This window comes from Amblyraja radiata, chromosome 9, assembly GCF_010909765.2.
Source record: "Amblyraja radiata isolate CabotCenter1 chromosome 9, sAmbRad1.1.pri, whole genome shotgun sequence".
Taxonomy (NCBI): Eukaryota; Metazoa; Chordata; class Chondrichthyes; order Rajiformes; family Rajidae; genus Amblyraja; species Amblyraja radiata.
The window spans coordinates 58,719,629-58,746,732 of NC_045964.1; the positions used below are offsets into that span (position 1 = coordinate 58,719,629).

The following is a 27,104-nucleotide window of genomic DNA, read 5'->3' on the forward strand; positions in this document are numbered from 1 at the left end:
TGGAGAGAGTCAAAAACTTCAAATTCCTGGGCGTGCATATTTCTGAAGATCTTTCCTGGACCCAGCACACTGATGCAATTATAAATAAAGCACACCAACGCCTTTACTTCCTAAGAAGATTACGGAGATTCGGTATGTCAAAGAGGATTCTTTATCTTTCTTTCTTTATCTTTCTTTATTTCGAACGATTAAAAAAAAAAAAATTCTCTTGAACTTCTAGTGCATATTGACTGGTTGCATCATGGCCTGGTTCGGCAACTTGAACGTCCAGGAGCAGAAAAGACTGCAAAAAGTTGTGACCACTGCCCAGTCCATCACCGGCTCTGACCTCCCCATCATCAAAGGGATTTATCAGAGTCGTTGCCTCAAAAAGGCTGCCAGCATTATCTGAGTCCCACACCATCCTGGCCACACACTCATTTCACCCCGGCCATCGGGAAGAAGGCACAGGAGCCTGAAAACTGTAAAGGCCAGGTTCAGGAACAGCTTCTTCCCTACAGTCATCAGGCGATTAAACACTACAACCTCAAATAAGCTCTGATCTACAATAGACATTATTATTATTACACTACTATGGTTTTTTTGTGTGTACATATGTGTGTGTGTATGTGTATATATATGTGTGTGTGTGTGTGTGTGTATATATATATATATATATATATGTGTGTGTGTGTGATAAGAACGCTATTGCCCTTTGTTGCTGTAAATCCTTTTGTTCATGGATAGAAATAGTCTGACATGAGAGTTAATGAAAATGAATGTATCAGTTTCTGAATTTTGGCAGCAGCATAACCAGTTCTAAACTCCTAGCGCATTATGTCTGTATGAGATTGCCAGCTTTTGCCAAACTCCACGCTGAGGGAGCAGAGGTTTGTTATAATATTGATGTTTGCTTTTTTTGCTGATGACCTCATAACTGACTGGAAATAAATAGGGTGGGGAATGTGGCAAATCAAAGTTTTTCAGGATTTTTGTGGTTTTTGTTTTAAGATTTTCCAGGCACATTCAAATAATGGGCAGTTGCCAATCCAGTGTCTGAGCTTGTAAACCTGCACCTTGGAAATCTGTTTGTATGTTTTTATGGAACGTTGTATATGAATTAATAGATTAGTGGAATGGGACATCCTGGAAATGACTGAGTCATGGAAATGCAGACATTTTCGACAATTATATGTGATTTGTGTCCTATTTGCAATAGATTAATATTATATAAGCTCTTATTGTATTGCTTCACTGTAGTTGGAGATGGAGATTGCATAGTTGCATCTTTATTGTTTTGATTATTAAAGGGTAGATACTTTATAAAACCATAACTATCAAATGCATGGGGCCTCCTGCACATTTACTTTAGTTTTTTAATTTAGAGATACAGCTCGGAAACAGGCCCTTCAGCTCACTGTGTTCATGCCGACCACCGATCTCCCCACTTTAACACTCTATCTTGCACACTAGAGACAATTTACAATTTTGTATCAATTAACCTGCAAGCCAGTACGTCTTTGGAGTGTGGGAGGAAAGCAAAGCATCCGAGGAAAACCCACGCAGGTCACGAAGAAAACGTACAAACTCCTTACTAAATACAGTAGCACATAGAACACTATAGACATGAGCAGGCCCTTCTGCCCACAATGTCTGTGCCAAACATGATGCCAAATGGCACAATGAGTCAAATGGCACAGTGAGCAGGGTTGCATTTGCAAGTACAAGGGCACTAGGGAGATCACGGAAAGAGGTCATTATAGCATTGCATGTGTAGAGACACATTACCATGACAGAAATCCGGGGCAAACTCACCCCTTTTCCAATGCCACCCTCGTTGGCATTACCACAGCTTTAAAATGAAATAGTGATATCATTCCATATGGTTTAATGTAGATGTGGGTTGTTAGTCCAGTAAGGATGATTGGTGTGGCTAAAATCTAAAGGATAATAGCACTTGTTAAATGCAGGTTATATTTGAAAGAATTAATGAATGATATACACATAGTATTTGTATAAATCATGCACATCAGTTGGTCTGTGAACAAAGGATTAGGTTGCATGTGTGTTGCTTAGTTTGTTGGAGGTTTAGAAGTGGTGTATACCACCAATCAGCAGCGAATCTACTGGTGTGAATTGAATTGAGGGACCAATTAATTTTGAGAAATGTTGTAGGTCTGAGGTTGATAACAAAATTTGCTGATGGCACTGAAATAGGAACTGTGATTAACAGCAAGGGCATTTTTCAAATGTTTCAGGAGAATATAGAGAAGTTAGCAATTTAATGAAACTTAATCTGTAGAAACATATATTTTAAGAGAAAACAATTACTACTTTCAAAAGTCAATTGAACAGATCTATCGATAAGAAGGGTTTAGAGGGAATGTGTAGGAAGGAACTGCAGATGCTAGTTTAAACCGAAGAAAGACTCGAAATGCTGGAGCAGGCAGCATCTCTGGAGAGAATGAATGGGTGGCGTCTCGGGTCGAGACCCTTCTTCAGACTAGTCAGGGGAGAGGGAAACCCGAGATATAGATAGTCATGTAGAAAGATATAGAACAAATGAATGAAAGATATGCAAAAATAGTAACGATGATAAAGGAAATAGGCCATTGTTAGCTGTTAGCCAGGTGAGAACGGAAACCTGGTGTGACTTGGGTGAGGGAGGGATGGAGAGAGAGGGATTGCAGGGGTTCCGACCTTCATCCCTTCCCTCCCCGGGTACCTTCCTCTGTAACCGCAGAAGATGCAACACCTGTCCCTATACCTCCTCCCTTGACTCTGTCTAGGGACTCTTGTACATCGGCGAGACCAAGCGTAGACTGTGCGATCATTTTGCTGAACACCTTCGCTCAGTCTGTCTGGAACTACCTGATCTCCTGGTTGCCAAACACTTTAATTCTCCTTCGCATTCCCACATTAACTTTTCTGTCCTCGGCCTCCTCCATTGTTAGAGTGAGGCTAATCGTAAATTGGAAGAACAACATCTTATATTTTGCTTGGGCTTGGGCACCTTACCTTACCCGGTGGTATGAATCAGGGGCGGAAAATCCGGGGGGGCCAGAGGGGACACGTCCCCCCCCATGTTTTGAGAGGTGGGGGACATCCCCCCCAAGTTTTTGCAATCCCGATTTTAAAATCTCCGCTTTTAGCGCTGGATTGAGCCTCCGAAGCCTCGCGCGTGTGTGTGAGTGTGCGCATGCGCGCGTGGCCGCCAAAAAATTGTGTCCCCCGTCCCCTCCATGTTTTGATAGTGAGTTCCGCTCTTGGTATGAATATTTATTACTCGAACTTCAAGTAACCCCTGCCCTCTCTCTCCATCCCTCCCCACCCTAGTCGCACAAGGTTCCCGTTCACAACTAGCAAACAGCTAACGATGGCCTGTTTCCTTTATCATCGTTATGTTTTTTGCATATCTTTCATTCATTTGTTCTATATCTCTCAACATGATTGTCTATACCTCTCGTTTCCCTTTCCCCTGACTAGTCTGATGAAGGGGCATGACCTGAAACGTCACCCATTCTTTCTCTCCAGAGATGCTGCCTGTCCTGCTGGGTTACTCCAGCTTTTTGTGTCTATCTAGGGTTTAGAGCGATATGGGCCAAATGCAGGCAAATGGGATAGGTCCAGAATGCAAACAGTCAGCATGGACAAAGTGTGCTGAAGGGCCTTTTTCCTTGCTGTGTAGCTCTATGACAAGTATGACAACATGTGGCACAGTAACGAAATGGTAGAGCTACTACCTTACAGTGCCATGACCCGGGTTCGATCCTGTCTACGGGTGCTGTCCGTACGGAGTCTGTACGTTCTCCCCGTGACCTGCGTGGGTTTTCTCAGAGATCTTCATTTACCTGGCTTGAAGTGCTGGCTCGAAGGGCCTTAAGGCCTACTCCTCCACCTATTGTCTATTGTCTACCTCACATTTCAAAGTTGTACAGGTTTGTAGGTTAATTGGCTTGGTATAATTGTATAAAATGTAAATTTGCCCCCAGTGTGTTTAGAGTGGTGTTAATGTGCGGAGATCGCTGGATGCTGTGGATTTGGTGGGCCGAAGGGCCTGTTTCCGTTCTGTTTCTAAACTAAACGAAGTATGATCACTGTGGAAATTAGCTGAATGGTATATGAGGACATGGTTGTCTGAAACGGGCAGGTAAAGTCTTTGAAAAACATTCAAGTGGATTAGTTTTATAAATAAATGTAAGTCTAAAAGTAATACATTTACAGAAATAGACATTGGTAAAACCGCAGTTGGAGTGTTGTATGGAACTTTGAATAATTTATAAATCGCATAGAAGAAACTGCATAAAAATAACTGGGTAGTGTAAGAAAAGAGTAATTAAGTGATTGTGTAACATTTTCCACTGGAGTGGAGAAGGCTAAACTTTGAATACAAGTTGTAAATTACCAGCCTATATTAGATGCTTGCAGTTGTTTATTACAGCTGCTATTTGAAGAGATTTGCTTTGTGAGAGATTTGACTGTGTACTGCGAATGTTCATTTTCATTGGCTGACAATGTTGTCAATAAAAACTCCATCACCCTAGGCTGTGGAATTGGTGACAAGATTGTTGAGTTTAATAAAGTCGTCAACTCTAGTTTCTCATTAGTCAGGAAATGGCGTTAAGTAAACTGTGATAAATATTTATGCACCAAATTTTGATAACCCCCAATGTTTTAAGAAAATCACGGATATAATAGATGAGTATAATTACCAAAATGTAATATTAGGGGGGGATTTTAATTGTGTTATAGATACATATTTAGATAAATCAATAAAAGTAAGGAAGAGTAAGGTTAAATCTAAAACTAGTGAATTTTTAAACATATATATAAAAAACACTAATATAACAGACGTATGGAGAATAGTCAACCCTACGGGAAGGGAATACTCATTTTACTCAGCGGTACATAAAACTTATTCGAGAATTGATTATTTTTTAGTGGACACAAAATTAATTCCTTATACAATTAACCCTAAATATCACAATAGTATTATTTCTGATCACTCACCATTGACCTTTACTTTAAAACTAGAGGGAACGCCAGGTATAAAATCGTTTTGGCGTTTTAATACACAGTTAATTAATAATCCACAAGGTTATGAGTATTTAAAACAACAAATTAAATTATTTTTGATACAAATGAGACACCAGGCATTTCACCATCTTTATTATGGGAAACTTTTAAGGCATTTATACGTGGAGTTATAATCTCATATCAAAGTTACCAAAATAAAAAGAACTCCATAGAACAAGAGACTTTAGAAAAGGAAATTAAAATATTAGAATTAGATAACGCAAAAGACCCAACTATAGATAAACATAATAAGATCACATTATTGAAATTTAAACTTAATCGAATATTATCGGCAAGAGTAATAAGATTATTTCAGATCACAAAACAGGCACAGTTTGAATTTGGTGATAAACCACATAAACTTCTGGCTAGACAATTGAAGAAACAGGAGAAGGAAAAGACGATTACTAAAATCAAATCAGAGAATGGGGAACTATTAACGTTACCCCAGGATATTAATAAAAGGTTTGCCCAATTTTATCAAAACTTGTATACGTCTAAAACTAAAATAGAAGACAATATAATTGTAGATTTTTTAGATAATTGTAATCTGCCAAAATTGGATATTTTGGAACAAGAGGAATTAGGAGCACAGATCACAAGGGAAGAAATAAGTGAAACAATAAAAGAGCTGAAAAATGGGAAAACGCCAGGACCAGATGGTTTTAATAATGAATTCTATAAAGGTTTCCAGGAGTTAATAGTACCACGGTTATTTAAGTTATATAAATATGCCTTTACAGAAAATAAATTACCAGAAACATTAGCCGAATCCACAATTACGTTAATACCTAAAAAAGATAAGGACTTAGAAGAACCGGGCTCATATAGAGCCATATCACTCCTAAATACAGATCAGAAAATTTTAGCAAGGACTTTAGCAAGAAGATTGAGTAAATATATTAATAAATTGGTAAATCCGGACCAAACGGGGTTTATACCTAAAAGACAATCATCTAACAATTTGAGACGCCTTTTTAATATAATGTATTCATACAAAACGGAAAAGGAAGACTTGTCAGTTATATCGCTGGATGCAGAGAAAGCATTTGATCAGGTAGAATGGCAGTATTTATACAAAGTACTCCAAAAATTTAATATGGGAGAGAATTTTATCAGATGGGTTAAATTACTATATGATAAACCAATGGCAAGAATACTAACTAATAATATATTATCTTCAAAATTTCAATTATCGAGGGGCAATAGGCAGGGCTGTGTTTTATCACCCCTGCTATTTGCACTTATGATAGAGCCGCTTGCTGAAAGGATAAGAAGGCATCCGGATATTCAGGGATATAATACTAAGGATACTATTAATAAAATATCACTAAATGCAGATATACTTTTAAATATTACAAACTCCCAAACGAGCATCCCGAATCTATTAAATCTAATAGAGGAATTTGGCTCTTTCTCCGGTTATAGAATAAATTGGAATAAAAGTGAAATTATGTCATTAAAACCCCAGAAAGCGAATCACCTATTAAAATTTCCATTTAAAATCGCAACGGAAAAATTTAAGTATTTGGGTATTCAAGTTACTAGAAGATATAAATCATTATTTAATGCTAATTTTATACCATTATTAAATACATTTGATTCACTGATTAAATTTTGGAGAACGCTCCCACTGTCACTAATCGGCAGAATAAACGCTATAAAAATGATAGCGCTACCACAAATAATATATTTATTCCAATCTATACCGATATATATACCAAAACACTTTAAAAAAAAATTAGACTCGAATATTTTTAATTTTATTTGGGATTATAAAGCACATTGAATTAAAAGAAATCACTTGTGCAAACCCAAAGAGGTGGGCGGGTTTGCATTACCTAATTTTCTATACTATTATTGGGCAGTACATATTAAAAATATAATTTATTGGTTGGACAGTTCTGCTCAACAGTTGGAATGGATAAGAATGGAGAAAGAGGATTGCGCCCCCTACGATCTAGGAGCGATAATATTTTCCCCAATAAAGCTGAATAATATGTTATATAAGAAGAATCCAATTATACAAAATACAATACGAATCTGGAAACTTTAAAATTAACTTTAAAATTAAGAAATTTATCAGTGTTAACACCAATAGTGAATAACCCAGTATTTAAACCATCTGGTATGGATAAAACATATAAACAATGGGAAAAAGTGGGAATTAAAAAGGTAGGTGATTTGTATGAATTGGGAAATTTATTATCATTTCAACAACTAAAATCAAAATTTAAATTGAATAACAATCAATATTTTAAATACCTACAGGTATGTGACTTTATGAAGAAATATATACCAAGATTCCAAAGTATAATTTTAGACCCACTGGAAGAAGTAATGAATATCAATGCGGAGTCAACAAAATTAATATCATACTTGTATAACAGTATTTTAAATATAGAATTACCATCAACAGAGGCAATTAGAGAAGACTGGGAAAAAGAATTAATGATAAAAATCTCAAAAGAAACATGGGAAAAATATTTGATACATATACATAAATGTTCGATCAATGCTAGACATAACTTAATTCAATTTAAAATATTACATAGATTATATTATTCCAAAACTAGGTTGAATAAATTTTATCCAAATATTTCTCCCATCTGTGATAAATGTCTTTCTCAAAATGCCAATATTACGCACTCATTTGTCTCTTGTTCAAAACTTTATAAATTTTGGTGTGATATATTTGATATATTCTCAAAGCTATTTAAGTCAAAAATGGAACCTAACACTGAAATGATTATATTTGGAGTAAGTGGAGATGGGAACAAATTAAATACACACCAAAACTCATTTTTCAATTATGGGTTAATAACAGCAAAAAAACTTATACTTAAATTTTGGGAAAATGCTAATATACCAACATTTAAAATGTAGATCAGTAATATGCTGGACACAGCACATTTGGAAGAAATGAGACTCCTCCTAATAGACAAACAAGACCTATTCTTAAGGAGTTGGTCCCCATTTATTGATTTCTTGGATTCTTGTGGTGACATAGTATCATGAAAACCAACAGTTTCAGGTATGGGTGAAAGATGATTTAGAATATTAAAAAAAAAAACATCTCACTGTGGCAATGGAATAATCTCCCTCCTGCTTTCCTTCTTCACTTATTCCTTCTCTTTCACTTTTTCTTTATTGGTTTTTCACCCACGCTCACTAATCTATTCTTCACTTTTCACAACCTCTTTTTCTTCTCTCCTTTCTCACTTCTCTCTTTAAAAAAAAGGGAAGTTGTACAAAGAATGTAATATGTTAACATCGTTTTTGTACCAATGCATTGTATTCACTTCTAATAAATAAAATATTAAAAAAAAAAAAAAAAGTAAACTGTTGGGACTGAAGGCAGATAAATCTCCAGGCCCTGATGGTCTGCATCCCAGAGTACTCAAGGCGGTGGCCCTTGTAATCTTGGATGCATTGGTGATCGCTTCCCAGTGTTCTGTAGACTCTGCATCAGTTCCTGTGGATTGGAGAGTAGCTAATGCAACCCCACTTTTTAAGGAAGGAAGGAGGGAGCAAACGGGGAATTATGGACCAGTTAGCTTTACATCGGTAGTGGGGAAGATGCTCGAGTCGATTATTAAAGATGTAATAGCAGTGCATTTGGAAAGCAGTGACAGGATCGGTCAAAGGCAGCATGGATTTATGAAATGGAAATCATGTTTGACTAATCTTCTTGAATTTTTTGAGGATGTTACAAGTAGAATGGATAAGGGAGAGCCAGTGGATGTCGTGCATCTGGACTTTCAAAAAGTCTTTGACAAGGTCTCACACAAGATATTAGTGTGCAAAATTAGAGTACATACTATTGAGGGTTGGGTATTGACATGGATAGAGAACTGGTTGGCAGACAAGAAGCAAGGAGTAGGAATTAACGGGTCCTTTTCAGAATGGCAGGTAGTGACTGGTGGGGTGCTCGGTGCTGGGATCCCAGTTATTTGCAATATATATTAACGATTTAGATGAGGGAATTAAATGTAACATCTCCAAGTTTGCGGATGGCACTAAGCTGGGTGGTCGTGTGAGCTGCGAGGAGGATGCTATGAGCAGGCACGGAACTCGCTATCAAAATATGGAGGGGACCGGGGGGACACAATTTTTTGGCGGCCACGCGCGCATGCGCACACTCACACACACATGCGCGAGGCTTCGGAGGCTCAATCCAGCGCTAAATGCAGCTCAACTCTGCCTGTCTCGCCGGGTTAACCTACAAGCCCTGTCTGGACTGACGGGGTACCAGCGCTGCTTCTCCGCGCTGGCCATATTTCCCGCAAGCCCAGGCAGGTTCACCTGGCGGGACAGGCAGAGTTGAGCTGGGTTTAGCGCTGCTTCTCTGCGCTGGCTGTGGGCCTGGGGGTACAGCTCGCGTCTGACTCCCGACCTCTCTGGCCACCCACGGAGGGTGGCACTCGGGTGAGGACGGGGCAGCGCCGGAGACCCGGCCGGGACCGATCCTGGCTGCGGATGAAGCGCAGGTCTGTGCCACGTCTCCCTGCTCCAATCACCGCTCTCTATCCTCAGTCCCCCCCCCCCCCCACTCCTCCCTCTCCAATCATCGCGCTGAGTCATCATGTCCCGCCCCCATTGCCTGCTGACCGATGTCTCTCTCGTCCAATCGGCGTCCTCGATCAGCAGTCCCACCTCCACTGTCTCGCGGAAATCGGAGATTTTAAAATCCGGATGACAAAAACTTGGGGGGGATGTCCCCCACCTCTCAAAACATAGGGGGGACGTGCCCCCTCTGGCCCCCCGGGGTTTTCAGCCCCTGGCTATGAGGATGCAGGGTGGGTGAGTGGGCAGATACATGGCAGATGCAGTATAATGTAGATAAATGTGAGGTTATGCCTTTCTGTAAATTTATTACTTTTAGACTTACACATTTATTTATAAGACTAATTCCACTTGAAATGTTTTCAAAGACTTTACTTTTAAATGAAAAATGCTGAGTGAGTTGTTGGTGTATGTTTTGCCACAGAGTAGTTTTGGAAGGTCCAGTGTATCTGTTTATTCAGTGAATGATGATTGCAGACTCGGCAGCCTCAGAGAATCTCAGGGCTGCAATGTGGATACGCTTGTTGTGGCTCTCTTACAATCAGAGCCGCCCACTATGACTCTGTGGTTCATCAAATATTGCTTTAAAAGAGGTGGGAGACCATCGTTGTTCCGTACGATTCAAATCCCAGTGGAAAAACTATATTAAATGTGGAAGTAAATGCCGCCACTGATGTATGTGCCTCTCCTAAGGATGCAGGTTGCTTTTAACATTTACATGAACGATTGACCAATCCATCCAAATAGATGTAGCTTTATCTAAGACCTGCTGATAGCAATGTAAACAGGGGACTTTGGCCACACTCCAAAAGCTGTACTAACCAGGCTAACCATTAGGACTTTGCACTTACCCTATCTTACTGCAGTGTCAAATATGTTCGCCTTGTATGGGATTGCTTTGTCTGTGGGGGGAGTTGAAAATGGTTTTTATTTTCTGGATATTTTACAATTGATTGTTTAAAACAATTTTTTCATTTGCTTAAGGAATGCTGAGTATTCATTGCAATTGTGATGATTTAAAGAAGTATTTACATTGCTGCTGTTTCCAACTGTTGAGGATAATTGTAAAATGTAACTTGAGTTATCTCATCGCCAAAGTTAATTTGTAATTTAAATCTGGAATTTATTTTAAAAAAAATCTCATTAATAGTAAGCAAGAAGCCACTGGATTGACATATAAAGCCACGTAGGTCACTAATGCTCTCCAGGGAAGAGTGTTTGCTCTGCGTAAGTGGTGTGGCCTGTATGTGATTCTAGACCTACCAAAGTGGCCGAAACTTAACTGTTTCCTCAGTTCGAGGCAATAAATGGTGACATCATCGGCATACTGTGGACGAATAAATAAAAATTGGTGCCACCAGAATCAGACAGAGTCATTATCCTGTTTTACCCATAGATGATAGTAAATGAATTTACATCATAATTGCCATCATTAGCAATAAAAGCTGAAATATAAAGGAAGCATATTCATAAATTTGTTCAGCATTTCAGTGCTCACACCTACGGTAGTTTAACGATGTATCATTGCTGGGTGCTTAACAATTTACAATTCATTACTTTGATTTACAGAGGCAGAAATGCTGCATTTGGGCTTTCAACATGAGAGTTAGATGGCTGCTGAGAAATAATCGGAGCTTAACAATGTAAACTAAATGCCAAATTAGGTGTCGGCTTGATCACAACTGCTAATTCATGCAGCCTTCTCACTTTGTTGATTCTGTGACCTTGCACAGAAGCACTCTGTACAGTTTGCATTTATACCTCTCTTAAATGGCTCTGTTTGAAGCTAATACATAAACCTTGGAAGCATGCAGATACTCTGGAATTTAGAAGGATGAGAGGGATTCTTATCGAAACATATAAGATTATTAAGGGTTTGGACATGCAAGAGGCAGGAAACATGTTCCCAATGTTCGGGGAGTCCAGAACCAGGGGCCACAGTTCAAGAATAAGGGGTAAGCCATTTAGAACAGAGATGTGGAAACATTATTTCACACAGAGTTGTGAGTCTGTGGAATTCTCTGCCTCACTGGACACTTTCAAGAGAGAGCTAGATAGGGCGTTTAAGATAGCGGAGTTAGGGGATATGGGGAGAAGGCAGGAAAGGGGTACTGATTGGGGATGATCAGCCATGATCACATTGAATGGCGGTGCTGGCTCGAAGGGCCGAATGGCCTAATCCTGCACCTATTGTCTATTGTAAAGCAATGCAAGTAAAAACCTGGTTGTAAAATTGAATGATATAACATATTCCAATTGCATATTCATTAAATGACAGGTACAGGCTTAATGTCCTGAAAGGCCTCCTCCTTCATCCAGTACTGAAGGTCATTGTCAATTTCATTGGAATGCTGTCAGGAAATTAAATTGATGATGACAGTTGAAAAATTGGTGTGAGGTGCAATTTTATTTTAATAACCTGATAGCACAACTCCACTATTTTTTATAACCTGGTACCTTCCCTGACCCAAAACGTCAATGATCTATGTTCTCCAGAGATGCTGCCTGACCCGCTGAGTTACTCCAGCACTGTGTTTTTTTTTTAACTTTAGCACCATTTTTGTGTTATGTAAACTAGTAGGTATAAAGTCATAGAATGATACAGTGTTGAAACATGCCCTTCGGCCCAACTTGCCCACACCGGCCAACATGTCCCTGCTACAATAGTCCCACCTGCCTGCGCTTGGTCCATATCCCTCCAAACCTGTCCTATCCATGTACCTGTCTAACTGCTTCTTAAACTTTGGGATAGTCCTCTGGTAGCTTGTTCCATACACCCACCACCCATTGTGTGAAATAGTATCCCCTCAGATCCCTATTAAATCTTTTTCCCTACACCATAAACCTATGTCCTCTGGTCCTCGATTCACCTACTGTAAGCAAGATACTGTGTTCATCTACCCGATCTATTCCTCTCATGATTTTATGTACCTCTATAAGATCACCCCTCATCCTCCTGCGCTCCAGGGAGTAGAGTCCCAGCCTACTCAACCTCTCCCTGTGGCTCAGATCCTCTAGTTCTGGCAACATCCTCTTAAATCTTCTCTCTACCCTTTCCAGCTTGACAACATCTTTCCTATAACATGGTGCCCAGAACTGAACACAATATTTTAAACGCGGTCTCACCAACGTCGTGTAGAACTGCAACATGACCTCCCAACTTCTATAATCAATACCCAAGACTGATGAAGGCCAATGCACCAAAAGCCTTTTTGTTCACTTTATCTACCTGCGACTTGACCTTCAAGGAACCATGCACCAGCACTCCTAGATCCCTCTGCTCTACAACACTCCCCAGAGGCCTACCATTCACTGTGTAGGTCCTGCCCATGTTAGACTTCCCAAAATGCAACACCTCACATTTCTCTGTATTAAGTTCCATCAACCATTCCTCAGCCCACCTGGCCAATCGATCCAGATCCTGCTGCAATCGTTCACAACCATCTTCACTATCTGCAAAACTATTCACTTTTGTATCATCAGCAAACTTGTTAATCTTGCCCTGTATGTTCTCATCCAAATCATTGATGTAGATGTCAAACAGTAACGGGCCCAGCACCGAACCCTGAGGCACACCACTAGTCACAGACATTCAGCCCGAGAAGCAACATTTCATCATCACCCCCTGCTTCCTTCCATAAAGCCAATTTTCAATCCATTCAGCTATCCTTGGATCCCATGCGATCTAACCTTCCATAGCAGCCTACCATGCAGAACCTTGTTGAATGCCTTGCTGAAATCCATGTATACAACATCTACAGCTCTGCCCTCGTCAACCTTTTTGGACACGTCTTCAAAAAACTCAATCAGATTTGAGAGACATGACCTCCCATTAGAGGAGAGGAGAGGAGGGTCGGTGGGGGCGCTGCGAGACGGCTGCCCTACCAGCAGCGTATCCGTTATTTTCACTTTTTTTGTATTTTCTAGTGTGTCCAAATGTTTGTTTTAGTGTCCCTTTGTGTGTCTTGTGTGGGGGGTAGTGAGGGGGGGGTAAGGGGGAACCGCATTCGGTTGCCTCCTCCACGGAGAGGCGACTTTTTCCATGTCGCTTCCCTCTCGGTCTAATACCATGGATTGGAGCGGCCTTTTTCCCGGAGTTGGGCCCGGAGTTTCAGCTGTGGGCGCAGCGTGGACTTTTCATTGCGGAGCGGGCGAGCTGTTGCCGGGGTCGCCAGAAGGGAGTGCTCCGATCACTAGCCTGCGGACTGTTACATCCTGAAGCCGAGGTCTGCAGAGCTTCTAGCCGCGGGCGCGGCATCCGGAGCCTGGGATCCCTCCTTGGGGATCCCCGGAGATGTGCTCCGATTGTCGGCCCGCTGCCTATAACATCCTGAAGCTGCGGTCTGCCGAGCTACTAGCTGCATGTATGGCGTGGGCTTACCATCTGGAGCCTGGGTTCCCTCGCCGGGGACAACCAGAGAAGAGCTCCAACCGCCGGCCTGCAGCCTATAACATCCCGAAGCTGCGGTCTCCAGTAGGAAAGCACCGATTCGGGACCTCCAAGTGTGTTCAACCGTCCCGACGAGCGGGCCTGTACATCGGGCCGTCCGTAGCGGTGACTGCGGAGGTTTATGGCCCCAACTACGGGTGAACAATGGAGGAGAATTGACTGTACTATGTGCCTTCCACCACAGTGAAGAATGCTGTGGTGTATGTTTGTGTTAAATTTTATTGTGTACTAGACTAAGTGGGACCCGTTGGGTCCCAGCTTCATACGGGAGGGTTGGTCCACCAACGCAATATTCCACCTCTCCACCAATTCCAATATTGGTGGCCGGTGGGGGGGGGGGGGGGGGGTAGGGCTTTCTGGAGCGCTAGTATGGGTGTTGTGGACTGAAGGGACTGGTTTCCAGCGGGCTAGTATGGACATTGTGGGCTTAATGGATTCTTGGGGTGGCAGCTCAGTCACTCAAGCCTGTTGTGCTGGCAGCTCACTCACTCACGGCTGGTGGGCTGGCAGTTGACTCACGGCTATTCCTTGAAATTCCATTTCAAGCAGGGTGCAAGACCACCAAATTCAAGTGCAGTTTCATACCATTTCAAGCAGGGTGCAAGGCCACTAAAGACAGCGAGTCGTGACCTCTCCCTCCTCCATCTTGCAGAGACTGAGCCACGCCCACACTTCTGGGTTTTATAGCCACCCCCCTCCCACCAGAAGGGGCGTGGCCTTCATGGCGTGATTGACAGGAGAGAGAATCACAACATTTTTTAAACACTAATAACTCTTTTATTTTTTATCGATGGGAAAAATCCTCTTGTACTGCACAGCGGAGGGGGACTCTGAGTGAGATGGCCAAAAATCACAGCCGTAAGCGGCAGCGTTTTTTCTAAAATCAATGTACAGAACAACAGGAAGTGGTCAAGATCAGACTTTTAGTAATATAGATTGTGTGTTCTTTTTTCATTGTACCGCTGCTGGCAAATTCATTTCACTGTACTTATATGTGTATGTGATGAATAAAACTGATTAATTGATTGATTGATTGATTGAAAACCAGGCTGACTATCCCTAATCAGCCCTTGTCCGTCTAAATGCTAGTATATCCTATCCCTCAGAATACCCTTGAGTAACTTTTCAACTACCAGGTGTTAAGCTCGCCGACCTAGAGTTACCAGCATTTTTCCTGCAGCCCTTCTTGAATAGCGGCACAACATTTTCCAGCCTCCAGTCTTCCGGCACCGGTCCTGTATTTAAAAACGACTCGTAAAATTCAACCAGGGCTATGGCAATTCCCTCTCTTGTTTCCCGCAATGTCCTCAGATATATCTGATCAGGCCCTAGAGATTTATCTACCTTCATACACATTAGTACCTTCAGCACCTCTTCAACCGTAACACTGGCTGCCCTCAAGACACTTCCTTGACTGCTCCAAGTTCCTCCGTCCTCTAGTCTTTCTCCTCGGTAAATACAGAGTATTTTTGCTTCCAAGATGTCTTTATGTTTGTTCAGCATTTTCCTGCAAAAAGTAATGAGTAAGACAGACTTTGTCTTAATGACACATAATAGCTAAAAGCATATTTTCAAAACAAGACTTTCCGCACTGGGCAGTTGTTACACCCCCCCCCCACCCCCAGACAGGCAAAAAGCTAATTTTTGTGGGAATTTGAGACGTCTTCTTGTGCTTTTGCATCTCATATCAAATCTGGGCTGGTTTATTGACAAGATTTCTTTTAAAATTCACTAATGCTTATTTTAAATAAAGAACAGATGGCAAATATCACTCACAGTAGATTTTTGTTTTGTCCCTATCTTAAACCAAACTGTAAAATCACTCATGGAGGCAAAGGGGAGCCTGACTCACTGCCAAGAAAAAAATCTTGGCAATTCAACTTCTGTTTGCAGTTCAGCACACTGGGTAGTGACTTGAAGTCACCAAACACCAATCATGATATTTGATTAAATTAAGAGAACTTACAAGGCAAGTGTTGTAACATGCATCAGAGCGTTGATGTGCTTTTTAGAATGGTTTTTAACTATTGCTTTACTGAATGCTTTCTTCTGAATTTTTTTAAAATGCCATTAGAAATGTTGAGGTAAGGAAAATGTTATTTGAAGAGGGATATCTTTTCCAGTTGACTGGAGACACTCGGCAGATTAGACAGCATTCTGTGGAGAGAGTTAACATGTTTGAACATTCAGAATCATTTGGGAAGTAGGTGGAGTTACATTGGTTATTAGCTCTGTACATTATATTTTTACCTTGTAGTAACTAAATAAAACTATTCTCAAACTGAAGCTAAAATAATAACCAAATAAAATAATTTACAATTAGAAGATGAGTTCTAATTTTGCCACACAAGACCGAGGGGTTTTCAATTCTCAGAGAGATCTATGAATTGCTCTTTGTTGATTTGTAGAGATATGAAGCAGATCTGGAATGAACTGACATATGCCCAATGCTGGTACAACAGGTTTGGGAATGCATACAGAGCTGATTCAGTGGTTGGTTAAGTTAACTTAGGCTTTTGATGTAAATGGAATGGAGTACAAGATTGACTTCAGTGTTCAGTAATGTGCAAATACAAAAACAAACAGCAGCGTTAAAGCAGGCAAACAGGCCTTTTCTTCGGAGGCTGCTGGCTGCACACCATGCGGCAGTGGTGATCTGTCACCCAGAGGACATTGAAACAACAGGACAACACCTTACATTGCAAACGTTTGAAGGATGCTCTTTTGTATGTTGCAACTATTGGATGAAGGGGTTGCTGCCAATAAATAAAGCTTACTTTTCTGAAGTTACTGCTTTGAAACAAGTCACAACTAACATGTGTAAGGATTTACGTGAAAGAGCTGGGGAAAACGTAGCATTAATTTATCTATAAGAACAAATGAGATAAAATGATCAGTTAATTGCCTTTTGCTAATAGGCATTGAAAGAGAAAGGATGGCTTGGAAGAAGTGATGTTCTATGAAGAAATTTATAATAACATTGTGATCGTCAATGTCTTAAAATCACGCTGACCAAGCAGCACTAGTGCCTGGATTTGAAGGCATTAGCTGTAAGGAAAGGTTGGAGTAAGTTCATAAGTTCTAGGAGCAGAATTAGGCAATTCGGCCCAGAGTATCTACCCCGCAATTCAAACACGACTGATCTATCGTTGCCTCTCAACCCCATTGCCCTGCCTTCGCCTCATAACCCCTGGCACCCGTACTAATCAGACTTGGATTATTTCTCATGAGCATCAGAGGCTAAGGGAGACATAATAGAAGTATATAAAATTTTGTGAGGGACATATAGCGTAGAATTGGTCAGAGCCTTGTTTCCCCCCAGGGTGGAAATGTCAAAGACTTGAGCGCATAACTTTAAGGTGAGAGGGATAAAGTTTAAAGGAGATGTATGGGACAATTTTTTCAGAGTGAGATGGGTGCCTGTGATGCACTGCTCGGGGTGGGGGTGGTGGAGGCAGATATGATTATTCACCAATGTCATTATTTCAAGTTCAAGTTCAGGACTTCTATACATAATCTGGGATGATTTATCATGAGTTAGAAATTGTTAATCAGACTTCCGAAATAAGATGTTAAATTGAGAAGTGAAAATCAAATCTAGTGCAAGTATTTGAACTCTAAAATGAAAACAGAAAATGCAGGAAGTACCCAGTAGGTCAGGTCTTATTTGTGAGACGAAAAACAGAGTTAACGTTCCATGCTAAAGGCCTTTTGGCCTGACTTGCTGAGTATTTCCAGCATTTTCTGTAAAAATGAGGATTCTGTGTCGACATTTTTAATCCCCAATCACCTTTCTGAAATAAAACAACCCAAAATGCTTCCTGTTAAGTTCACTAGCAGATGGTCATGGGTTTCTGGGAGTACTTTACCGAGGAGGAAAGAGGTTGAATTTTACAGAAGGTGAAAGGTATGAGAGGGGAGTGAGTGGTGGAATCTGAAGACACCTGAGGAATGATAATTGGAGGATTTTGATGTGGGGCCAAAGAAGGTAACAAAGTTTGGGTGAGGCAGTGTAGAGATCTTAAAATGCAGGTTTTGCTAGAACATGCCTTTGTGTATATTAGTGTGAAGAGTGATTGATTGAGGCTTGGTGTAAGTTAGAAATTAACTACCTGAGTTTTGGTTGAGCTGAAGTTTACAGATGGATAGTGTGAAGGGATCATTTCCACTGACTGAATAATATTGAACTGGAGAGTTGAAACCTCAATTTAAAGGGGTCAGCTATTTAAGGTGAGAAAATTCCTGCATTGTGGAGGATTGTGAATTTCAGAAGTTCTTTAGCCCCATATGTTAACAGATTTTTGGGTCATCATCATTGAAAACATCAACGGGCACGGTGCCTTACAACGCCATGTACGACAGTGATCGCAACATCTACTGAAGTATGGATGGCTGTTGGCTCGCTAGAAGCACATCCACCCTTTGACAGGTCTTGTTTTTGGTCCTGCTGGGGGTCCACAACCCCCTCCTCACCTGGCAAACCAGGTGGGGGAGATGGTTTAGTCGCCGACGATGCGACCATGGAGCGGGTAGCACGGGATTACACGATGCCCGTGGCAGGGGGAACTCCCCCCCCCCCCCCCCGACCTGACCTGGATACATTTAACAAAAACATAATATTTTGCGGCAATAAAGACGTCAAGAGATATGGAGTATAGAGCAGGAAAGTGGCTTTGATATTGTTATTCTGTCAAAAATTGAATGTTGGAAGGTTGTTTGGCTTACTCCTGTTCCTTTTTGGTTTGGTGTTTCTTAGGCGGCTGACTAAGGAAGCACTGGGAGGTCGCCAGGCTTGGTGAGAGTCTAGGGAGAAGTTGGGATGAGGGGAATGATATAATGGAGGTGAGCGACCTTAGTGATGGTAGAATATGAGAATGCAAAGTCTGTTCGAGTTGCATACAGTAGTGTTGTGAAAAAATTGTGTAGGGCCAGAGAGTGGTTGTGGCGAGTTTGGAGCTTGTGGTAGAGAGTGAAGGTAATAACTTTGGTTGTGTCAGTATTTAATGGACTTGCCCTAATTTTGGCCAAGACCAAGATGTATCTATAAGCCTGCATCACAAACCAGGTGGCCTATAGTTATCTGTCTTGTTTGTGAAATATTTTCGGAAACCTTTGATCTCAATTAGCAGCATTGCATAACAAATTGAGCAGCTAAGGAGTTAAAATAATGACAAAACTGATCCATGAGATGATGTAACTTGGGTCTTGTTTTAATAAAAGTTCATTTTTCCAACTTGAATATTATGGCTGCGTCTGTGATTTGTGTGTATATATATACACGGTATGTTTGTTGCCTCATAAAAATCTTTGACCATCCTATAAAACGTCAGCTGGCAAAGCTTAGTACAGTTTATCATAGATTAATCAAAAGACATTGGTGAAATGTATTTTTACAAAGCTGTCATCTATTGCAGCTATTGTCCTTGTATGTTTTGCTTCTCTTCACTCTCTGCTGTAATTGTGGAGTCGCAAGGTGAGACTGACACCACACTGAGTGTTGGGGAAATAAAGTTCTGAGAAGCGCTTTCTATTACAGGAAGCGAAAGAGATTTGCACCAATCAATGCTAGGATGATCCTACTTGTTAGACAGGCTGCTCGGGCAAGGTGTGAGATAGTGTAGGGCTTGGTTTATTATCAACACATCCCCTTGAGCAGTAAGGTGGTGAAATCTGACTGGGTGAATGTGGAAGCTACTCTGATTTGTGTCTATATGTTTTCTTTATGTTTATTTTCTTTTTATTTATTTCCTTTCGATTTAAGTTGTTCATAATTGGCAAAATGAGAGTCGTTCATAATTGGCTGATAAGGAGCCGGAAATGGGTTAGTGGCTTAATAAAACGTCACCAGAATTAACTTCATATTAGATAGGAACGTCTGTTGAATGAAGTGCAAAATGTGCTGTGTAGGAAGGAACTACAGATGCAGGTTTAAATCGAAGATAGACACAAAAAGCTGGAGTAACTCAGCGGGTCAGACAGCATCTCTGGAGAAAAGGAATAGGTGATGTTTTGGGTCGTGACCCTTTTTCCTTTTCTCCAGAAATGCTGTCTGACCCGCTGGGTTACTCCAGCTTTATGTGCAACATGTGCTCTTGCTTTGTTCTTCTGGTTGAGGGCTTGGCTTCTCTTGTTTAAAGTTTACTTTTGTGAACTGGTGTAGGATCAGAGCTTTGGTGAATAATTTATCACTCGCATGAATGGGCTCATTAGTTGGTTTTCAGAGTTTGAACGAGTTTTTTGTGGTTGACAATACATGAGTCTTCTGTTCAGCAGAAGGGTAAAATAACAGGTTGGCAGTGTCCGTGCTTGTAACAGGGACGGTCACTCTCAGGGAATTTGCTGTTGAGTTTTGCTTGGGTTGTTCAGAATGTGTAGCAAAGCAGTCCTTGCTTGGCAACTTTTTTTCTCTTTTTAACAGCTCGAAGTTGTGGTAAATGATGAAAACTTTGTAAATTATCTTTTAAAAATATATTCAACCCATTTCAACAGTTTTCTCCAGTTTTGGGGAGAAACAGTTATAAGATGATAGGACAATTATGACTTTCTTACAGTTAAGATAACTTACAAACCATATGAAATTTAACTGTCCGGTTATTTTATTTGTGAAGGAAACAAAAGCCTTATTCTTTCATAAAACCAAGCAGGGAAAGTGGGAAGAGATACTATGACTAAATAATTCTATTTGTATGTACACCTCTGTTGTAGAACAGTGAGATTTTATATCAATATGCTAGGCACACAAAGAAAAAAAAAACTTTTGTATTTATTTATTGCTTTTCCAATTTCAAGACGTTTCAAAGTGTTTTCAGCAATTGAATTGTAGTCACTGATGTACTGAATCAAATGTGGTGTGCTCCTAGAATTCACCACCAAGACCATATTTGTTTTAAAAATGATTCAAGGATTTTATTAGCCCGTGGAGAGGATACCACTAGTGGAATTTGCATAATAAATGGTCCAATTTTATCTTCAGCTCATTCGATGCTCTTTCAGAGTTTAGCTTAGAGCAAGTGAAGGAATATAATGCTTCACTTTGCGGACAAGACAAACCTACAACTTTTGTGGTGTTGAACATGTTCACTGACTAAACCAATTTCTGTGTGCATATTTCTTGGAGCCCAGAGGTGTCTGCATTTGGCAGCCTGGAGCTTGGCTTGATTCTAAAGGACCTGTCCCACTTACACAAATATTTTGACGACTTGCCGGCACCCGTCATAGTCACAGCAGGTTGCCGAAAATTTTCAACATGTTGAAAATCCAGCGGCGACTAGAAAAAGGTACGACTCTTTGGGCGACTACTCTCGACCCTATAGGCGACACCCCGCATGTCGCTTAATGCTCCCACTGCGCTCTCCTTGGCCTCCTACTTGCAAGGCAATCTGCTAATGTCCTTAGAGTGGTCACTTTGGTGAGATATCGACACACCAGCAAAAATCCAGAACTACTTCCAGCTTCATGCTTCTGATTTCAAATTGTCTTCCTTTAAATGGTACTTCATGTTCCAGTAAACATACACGATATACCGAACCACAACAGGCTTTACACTACCACAATTGCTCTACATACTGTGGTTTTGGCACTATCATGGTCTGATTTAGGTAGAATAGCTGATAATGTATATTTGTAGCTGTTGGTTGGGGAGTTTAAGGATTTAAAGTCAATGATAGTTTAAAAATGGTGATATAATGCTAAGTGATAATGATGTGGATTTGGAACTGAATCTATAGGAAGTGGCATTCCTTCATCCTACTTGATGGTGGAAATTTTATGTTTGGGAGACGGCGGCAGAATAGTTTTGGTGAATAAATGCACACTTTTTTAGATGGTATACTCTGCAGTCGCAATAGCACATCGTTGGAGAGAGTGAATATACAGGGTTGTAGAGGAGTTCCAACTATTCGGGTGTGTTGTAGTGAGTGCAGTGAAACAAACATGCTTAACTTATGTTGCAGTGTCAGTTTCCATGTCCACTGGGATAAATACTCAATTGTTCTGTTATCTGGTGCCTGGGAAAGACACGAGTAGAATCTGGGATTTGCGCCCATCTGTTTTTGTTCATCGTACACGACAAAGCATTGTTAAATTTCTGGAAAAAGATCTGGTTTTGAGACTACACAAGTATTACGTCAACATTTGTTTTCAATTTCAGGCTCTGCAGATAACCTCCTCACTCAGTAGATAAACTAACTCAGCAGATATTGCATCAAAGTAACTGTCTGAACACACACTGCATTACGGAAGGAATTTTGCATGAAATTTATGTTCTGGCACATACTAGTTAGTATTCCGCCATTAAAGAAGCTAGGGCTTTTATAAATACCTTCCGGCATAATTTTTTTCACAGTAACAGCTTAAGCAAATTGAAAGATTATCCTGGAATAAAGAAACATGGCTTCCGATGGGAAAAGATGCTTTGCTGTCTAAGAAATTTTCCTTTTTATATTTTACTGCTATTCATTGGTGATTTTGAGGAGCAGGTACAATGAAAAACTTTTCATTAATTAAGGATCCATTTCTTTTGTACAGGAGCATAATTTCCAGAGAAATCAATATTCCATATTTTTGTCACTTTTTCAGCTCGCTCTTCCCCATAAATCTTTGTAAATTCTTCACGGATTCTTTATCCAATTAGTTGTTATTCATGTAAGAAATGGGTTATTAGACAATTTGACTTGGCGTGCAGATTGGCTGCTTTGATTTCCTGCAATACGTCTCAGACACTTCAGACGTACATGGTTGGTTATGACATAAAGGAATGTGAAAGGTGGTGTAAAAATACAGGGTGTTCAGATCTACTAGGTCTGTGAGCGATCTTGTTGTACACAAATAGTTAACGTGAATCTGGGGCACTGAGGCCAATTCCAGATTGTTTTTATAGTGCTGAGTAAAATCAGATTTATCGTAAAGCTGGAGTCTGTGTTGGCTATTCACTGACCAGTGTAACTACATTCTGTTTTAAGGATTTATGACTTTTATTAGAACAATTGTGATGTTCTGGCTTCATCATTATGATTTGGCCAAATAATGAAATTCATTGAAGAATGTTTAGGGCATCAACTCAAACAAGCCTGTAATTTTCCCCCTCCAGCTAGTAAGTGAACTTTAGCCATGTGAAATTTATTGACAAAGTTGTCTCCCACAACTGGTATTATTTCATTGCGTTTGTTTTTAATTTCCTATCACAGCCTCAGATTATAATATTTTGTTTCAAAATGTTCCACTATATGTTGGTTTCAGAGGTACAATGCTAGTCAAATCCTTGTGGGACTAGACTGGCAATAAGTAAATTAAGTACAAACAGAGTAGCAAGTTGCTATAGCAACTCTGCAGCTAAATTACTTTACTGTCAGCCATGATATAATTTTCCTGCTTAGAGGCTCAAGGGATTTGAAGTTCCATTTGTAGCCAAAGTTATTTCAGCTCATTGGCATCGTTGAGAGGTGGGGGAGAAATCACTTAACTGATGATGTGCGCATCTGGCCTAACTTTTTTGTTTTGCTTCCATTAGGAACGTCGGTCTAAATGGGTCCAGTCATGCCTCCCAGCAAGAAGCCAGAAGGCTCGGGAATTAGTGTTTCCAGCGGACTGAGCCAGTGTTACCCGGGGAGTTCACTAACCAAGGCACTCCAGGAGGTGGAAGAGTTGGACATAACGAGCAGTTGCTTGCCTGCCATCTGTTTGGAAAAAGTGGCCATGGAGGACGAAGAGTTAACAAACCTAAACTGGCTACATGAGAGCAAGAACCTGCTCAAAAGTTTTGGAGACACAGGACTGCGTAGTGTCAGTCCTGTTCAGGATATTGATGATGATACTCCTCCATCCCCTGCTCATTCTGACCAGCCCTATGATGCCAAGCAAAACCCTAATTGCAAACCCCCTTATTCCTTCAGCTGCCTCATATTTATGGCTATTGAGGACTCGCCCAGCAAACGCCTGCCTGTTAAGGATATATACAACTGGATCCTAGAACATTTCCCTTACTTTGCAAATGCTCCAACTGGGTGGAAAAACTCTGTTAGACACAATCTGTCGTTGAATAAATGCTTCAAGAAAGTGGACAAGGACAGGAGTCAGGTGAGGTTCTATTTTTAATGTTTGCTACTTTCATCCACTTACACGCAGTTCATTTCCGGTGCTAACAATTCTTCTTCTTGCATATGGCGTGCACAGCCTAAAGTTGTAAGACAACTTGTTCTGTTTGATCTTCTGTTTGTGCACCCCAGGTTGATTGCATCCGTCGAAACAGGGTGGATCACGGGAAGGTTGCAATCTCCCATCCCGTGCTAACAATTCTCATAATACAATTAAATAAACGTGCATGATTTCTATTCGGTTCGACCAAGTTGCTAGAAACAATTGGAGCCAAAAAGTGGTGCAAGTATCTACTGCAGTGGCTTTAAAGTAGCTATGCTTGTAAGGTTGTTTAATCTATACAGTCAAACATTAAAATATTTCAGGGTTGAAGTACATCATAGTTGCATGGGTATGCAGGGGATGTACGGAATATAGATCACATGCAGGCAGAGGAGACTTGTTTAACTTGGCATCATGTTTGCTGCAGACATTGTGGGCCAAAGGGCTGTGCTGTACTATTACATAGTAACATAGAAACATAGAAAATAGGCCATTCGGCCCTTCGAGCCTGCACCGCCATTCAATATGATAATAATAATAATAATAATAATAATATATCTTTTATTGTCATTGCACGTCAGTGCAACGAGATTTAGTGTGCAGCTCCACTGATGTACAAGAAAGGTAAATAAATACAATACATAAATAAGCAAGCTGAATTGATTGACGTGACCATCTGAGGGAGACTGTCCAAAGGGAGTGGGTGGGGGGGCACTCATTAGGGCCGGTTCAGAGCCGCTATAGCTCTTGGGATAAAACTATCATGGCTGATCATCCAACTCGGTATCCTGTACCTGCCTTCTCTCCATACCCCCTGATCCCTTTAGCCACAAGGGCCACATCTAACTCCCTCATAAATATAGCCAATGAACTGGCCTCAACTACCTTCTGTGGCAGAGAATTCCAGAGATTCACCACTCTCTGTGTGATAAATGTTTTTCTCATCTCGGTCCTAAAAGATTTCCCCCTTATCCTTAAACTGTGACCCCTTGTTCTGGACTTCCCCAATATCGGGAACAATCTTCCTGCATCTCGCCTGTCCAACCCCTTAAGAATTTTGTAAGTCATTCTATGTCAAGATCAGATTTGCTGGTATCTACATCCTCAGAAATGGATGCAAGCAGCGCCGCAGCTTGGCGCCAACTCGGAGCATGCGCCCTTTTTAGGGCGGGCACCTACGATGTCGAACCGGATGGCATCAGCCTGCTGCAGACTTCTGCTGCCTCAAACGCAAGAAGAAGAAGAAGATGCACAACAGGGTGTTACCCGGACACCCATATTCAGCATTTAATTTCTCATTTTGGAATACCATGATATTGTAGTTGTGTTTAAGTTTTTCCAAGAATAAAATAAATCTCTTATAAAATGCCACAATGTGGGTAAAACATACCTGCTTCCCCTTCTTCTTTGATTCGCTTCTCTCCGTTTTAACATTCTGTCTTTCCTATGCAACTGTACCTTTGTTTCTGTGGACATTCTCTCAATTTCTTTTTTTACTTTTATATTCTTTCTGAATCATGTTCTCTTCCTCTTTAACACCCTTTTTTTCAGTCATATTTTATCTTTCTACCATCTGTCACCACCTTTCATATCCTGTCCTTTTCTCTTTTGCATGTTTCTTCTCACTTTTGTATTCTGTCTCATTTTACCTCCTCTTGCACTCTTTGCCCATAAAGGCCAATAATTTTCTAAACTGCAAGATTGGTTGAATGCCAAATTGTACTGCAGCCAGATCCAAAGTAATGGATGCCACAATACCACCACCTGGCAGTTAATGTTTAAGTTTGCTGCCAACTGCACTTTAAATTGGAAGAAGCAGGTGAAAACTATCAAAAAAGGATCAGGAGGCAACCCTACAGTATAAATATGGGATAATACAAAGCTCCAGAGAAAGGAAATATCATCGTAGGGAAAGGTTTTGATTCATTTGATCTGATAGTGTACCTGTAAAACATTTTGGAATGTTTTACATTACAATTGTTTTGTGAATTCAAGTTGTTTTTATTGATCGCCCACCTCCAGAGTCTGAAGGCTCTTCGTGGCAGAGTTAAATGATCGCTGTTGGGTTTGCTGCTTTTTTAAAAACTCTGGCTGCAGACAGTTTTGGCTTGCAGCCAACTGCTGTGCAATTTTTACACTGCCCTCCTGCATGGATCTACCAAAAGAACAGTCAAGTTGCACATGTTACTTTGTTCTGACTGCGCACATGGAGCCTCACGTTGTCAAAGCCAAGCTGCTGGGTGTATCGAGCAAATTCTGTTCAAGGGAGCACATAATACATATTGTCAGCAGCTTTGTTGGTTCACAGTATAAATAGGTTACTATTCAAGTGTGTTTGTAAGTCATCTCTCTGGTGTACCTGGCAGCCCGAGTCTGTACTGTACTTTACGTAATGGATGAATATTTACGGACTGGAATCGATAAAGAAATGTGTACGACATCTTACACATTTTCACGGTGTCTAACAGTGCTTTAAAGACAAATTGATATATTTTGATTGTTGGAATGTTGTAACATTACTAGCGTTTCAGGTCAAAGACCCTTCAGATACTGTTGAGTATTTCCAGCAGATTCTAATTCAGATATGAAAATTTTTAATTTTTAAATTGCTTTTATTCAATTCAATTACAATAAAAGGAGGAATAAAACAGGCCATGTAAAACATGGTATCACCTGAAAATTAAAAAACAAGGATTTTAAGGCTAGATTCTTTATCACATTGAATCTATGTATGCTGTACAGGTCCTCCCAAGGTTACGAACATTTGACCTGTGTGCAGCCCGTACATACGAACAAGCATTTGGGAGACTGGCGGGATGGATTTGCTGCTTGCTGCAGGTTTTTTCTCTTGAATGGGAACTCAGTTCGCAGCAACATTTAAATGGTTGAGTTAAACGCG

At 40.6% G+C, this 27,104-nt stretch overlaps 1 protein-coding gene across 7 annotated transcripts in view; it reads left to right on the plus strand.

Moving 5' to 3' along the window:
* foxn3 (forkhead box N3) overlaps window positions 1-27,104 on the plus strand; it is a 323,289-nt gene that overhangs the window by 94,867 nt on the left and 201,318 nt on the right. For 6 of the 7 annotated variants that reach the window (XM_033027554.1, XM_033027552.1, XM_033027558.1 and 3 more), the window contains one exon: window positions 23,580-24,145. In XM_033027554.1, coding sequence (XP_032883445.1) covers window positions 23,594-24,145 — 552 coding nt within the window. In that variant the 5' untranslated portion in view covers window positions 23,580-23,593. Of the gene's footprint in view, window positions 1-7,218; window positions 7,231-23,579; window positions 24,146-27,104 lie in introns of those variants that run through there. The other variant, XM_033027555.1, reaches the window with a different exon arrangement.